Genomic DNA, 1,769 nt, shown 5'->3' on the forward strand with positions numbered 1-1,769 from the left:
ACACACACACATACACATGCACGCACGCACACACACACACACACGTCTAAGCTTAGCAAAAATAATAAGTACTAGGGTCAATTCATTCGACAAAAAATTCTTCAAGGCGGTGCCCCAGCATGGCCGCAGTCAATTGACTGAAACAAGTAAAAGATTAGAGAAATCAAATATACACAGCAAAATGTGTATGTGCGCGTCTTACCCGTATATATGTTTTTGCATGTATATTGCGCGCGCGCGCGCATTGTTTGGTTTCGATTTCACGTAGTTTCTCTTGGGACACTATTAGTCTTTCTGTGTATGTGCCTCTCTTTCTCCTTAGATTTTTTATTTGTTTATTTATTGTGATGTTATTTTGTTTCTCTACGAATAGGCAAAGTCAGTCAAAGCTCATTTGTTTGAACTGCGTTATATATATATATATATATATATATACACACACATTCACGCAACACACTCACTCATACATACCCGCACATATAAATATACCTGCTCACTCCAAGCACGCACATTCCTGTTAGGATATACACAGTTCATCCTATTCTCGAAAAAAATTTTTAAATTAAAAAAAAACCTTTTTTTTTCTGAAAGTTGATTCCACTTTCAGTTTGTCACAAGCTCTTCCAATTGTTGACGTGTGTTTTTTTATTTTTTAGTCATTCCCATCTGTTTTACTCTGTCTTTCACAAGCATACACACACGCATATAACACATACAAACTTAGCATGTGTTTAACAAGCTTGCGGTTAGCTGGAAGACTTTGTTTGTTTCAGTTCATTTATATATTTTTTATACAAACATCTATCATCTCGTTTCTCATACTTGTTGCTTCACTTTTTCTACGAAAGATATGCCGACCGCTGGCAATGTGGAAGCCAAACTGAATGACTCCCATGATAACACTACATCTTGTTCTATCTTGCTTGTCCTAAAGAATGCTTTCCATTCTTGTGTACCGTTTTCGAAATTAAAGCTATTAGTAGAGAAAAATGGGTCGAAAAACACTTCTCCGCAAGAGATAGCGACTGTTTACGCGAATTTTGAACTTTTTAAATCTGGTCTGAATACGACTATTAATGACGGCGGTGATAGCTGCAATGGTGGTACTTGTGGTTATAATAATGGTTATGATGATTATTATAGTGAAGCCGTCCCACATCCACATGTACCCATCGGAAAAGTTAAAGAAAGTAGGATAGGCTTATTAAACGTTGAAGCCGGGATTGAAAATGTTCCGACGAAAATCGATGAGAGTTCTTCTAGTGTTATTAAATATCGCACGCCAAACTTCAGGTAAGTTCTTGTTTGATTCTGTTATTATTTAGTAAAGAAGCATGCTCATAATTTGAAAAGTTGCCATTAACCAAGCATCAAAACACACACAGGTGTGTGTGTAAACATTCGTATGTAAGTGTGTGTGTGTGTGTGTGTGTGTGTAAGCATGTGTATGTAAATGTGTAATGTGTGTGTAAGTATGTGTATGTAAATGTGTATTGTGCGTGTATGTAGAGGCGCGCGGCTAGGTGGTTAGAGTGTTGCACTCACGATCGTAAGATTGTAGTTTCGATTCTTTTATCAAGCGATGCGTTGTGATCTCTTTGAGCAAAACTCTTCATTTCACGTTGCTCCAGTCCACTCAACTGGCAAAAATGAGTAACCCTACGAGGGACGAGTGTCCCGTCCAGGGATGGGGGAATATCTACGCTGCAGAATCTGGAAAAACCAGCCCTATGAGCCAACGATCTTTAATCTCTCTCTCTCTCTCTCTC

General features: G+C 38.2%; 1 protein-coding gene and 1 long non-coding RNA gene across 2 annotated transcripts in view; one reads left to right on the plus strand and one right to left on the minus strand.

The window, feature by feature from the left end:
- Positions 1-1,769, minus strand: part of LOC128248564 (uncharacterized) — a 69,981-nt gene that overhangs the window by 29,590 nt on the left and 38,622 nt on the right. The gene's annotated exons all lie outside the window — the stretch shown is intronic.
- The window catches only part of LOC106883849 (protein FAM78B), a 105,519-nt gene continuing 104,370 nt past the window's right edge, over positions 621-1,769 (plus strand). The window contains exon 1 of the mRNA XM_014934987.2: positions 621-1,293. Within this exon, the coding sequence (XP_014790473.1) occupies positions 851-1,293 (443 nt within the window). The 5' untranslated portion in view covers positions 621-850. The remainder of the gene's footprint in view (positions 1,294-1,769) is intronic.

This window comes from Octopus bimaculoides, chromosome 8 (assembly GCF_001194135.2).
Source record: "Octopus bimaculoides isolate UCB-OBI-ISO-001 chromosome 8, ASM119413v2, whole genome shotgun sequence".
Classification (NCBI taxonomy): domain Eukaryota; kingdom Metazoa; phylum Mollusca; class Cephalopoda; order Octopoda; family Octopodidae; genus Octopus; species Octopus bimaculoides.